We start from the raw sequence: 1,268 nt of genomic DNA on the forward strand, positions 1-1,268 counted from the left end.
GATTAGAAAAAGAACTCATATTATGCGGGATCGTGCCGCAGGACAACAACGGCTCATGCAAGACTATTTCGGGGAGGAGCCGGTATATGACGCGAAGATATTTAGATGTCGGTTTCGCATGAGTAAACGTCTATTTACCCGTATTACAAACGACATGGAGGAAGATTATGATTATTTCAAACAAAAGTACGACGCTCGTGGGTATCTTGGCTTTACTCCATTACAAAAGTGTAATGCGGCCATCCGACAACTTGCATATGGCACAAGCGTTGATTCGTTTGACGAGTACCTGAGAATGTCTGCCAAGACTGCGCGAGACTCACTTACACACTTTTGTAAAGGTATATTTACTAAATTTTGTTTTCAATTTTTTATATATTTAACTTTAGCGTCAATTTTTTTATATGTTCGTATACATATTTAAATTTATATAGGTGTGATTGAGTTGTATGGGCCGGCTTATTTACGACGTCCGACTTGGAGTGATCTCCAAAGGATGTACGACGTGCATGAGCACGTTCACGGTTTCCCCGGTATGATCGGTAGCATCGACTGCATGCACTGGAAGTGGGAACAATGCCCTACCGCTTGGCGTGGTACACATACTAGAGGCGACATTGGCAAACCGTCGTTAATATTGCAGGCGGTTGCATCTTATGATCTTTGGATATGGAATGCATATTTTGGTCAACAAGGTTCTCACAACGACATCAACGTGTTTGAGTCTTTGCCGGTTCTTGAAGAGATTATAAACGGGTTGGCACCAAGTTCAGCGTTTTATGCGAGCGATAATTACTACAAACGCGGATATTATTTAACTGACGGTATCTATCCGGAGTACGCAACGTTCGTAAAGACGTTCACCGATCCTATTGATCTTAAAAGAAAATATTTCAAGAGAAAACAAGAATCAGCAAGAAAAGATATCGAGCGAGCGTTTGGAGTTCTTCGAAAGTGATGGCACGTCATCAATTATCTAGCAAGATACTGGACAAAGGAAAAAATGCATGACGTCATTTACACATGCATTATTTTGCATAACATGATATTGGAAGACGAATACAAAGCCATTTGCCAAGATTACAATGAGAATGACCCTTCATTGTTCCCGGAGTATTGGACACAAGAAATATCATCGGAGACACGAATCGAGAACATAATGGATATAAAGAATTGAGAAACACACAACATGCTTATGTATGACTTGATCAATCACCTATGGGACAACAAACAACCAGGATACGAGGCGGAACTCGTTAACGAGGATG

General features: G+C 40.9%; 1 protein-coding gene across 1 annotated transcript; it reads left to right on the top strand.

Annotated features, from left to right (window-relative positions):
* The first annotated feature begins 22 nt into the window (after positions 1-22).
* Positions 23-958, top strand: LOC118484055. The gene is made up of 2 exons (XM_035979944.1): positions 23-341; positions 435-958. Exons 1-2 carry the CDS (start codon positions 23-25, stop codon positions 956-958), a joined length of 843 nt encoding a protein of 280 aa, XP_035835837.1.
* Positions 959-1,268: the final 310 nt, after the last annotated feature.

The sequence above is a fragment of the Helianthus annuus genome, chromosome 11 (assembly GCF_002127325.2).
Source record: "Helianthus annuus cultivar XRQ/B chromosome 11, HanXRQr2.0-SUNRISE, whole genome shotgun sequence".
Classification (NCBI taxonomy): Eukaryota; Viridiplantae; Streptophyta; class Magnoliopsida; order Asterales; family Asteraceae; genus Helianthus; species Helianthus annuus.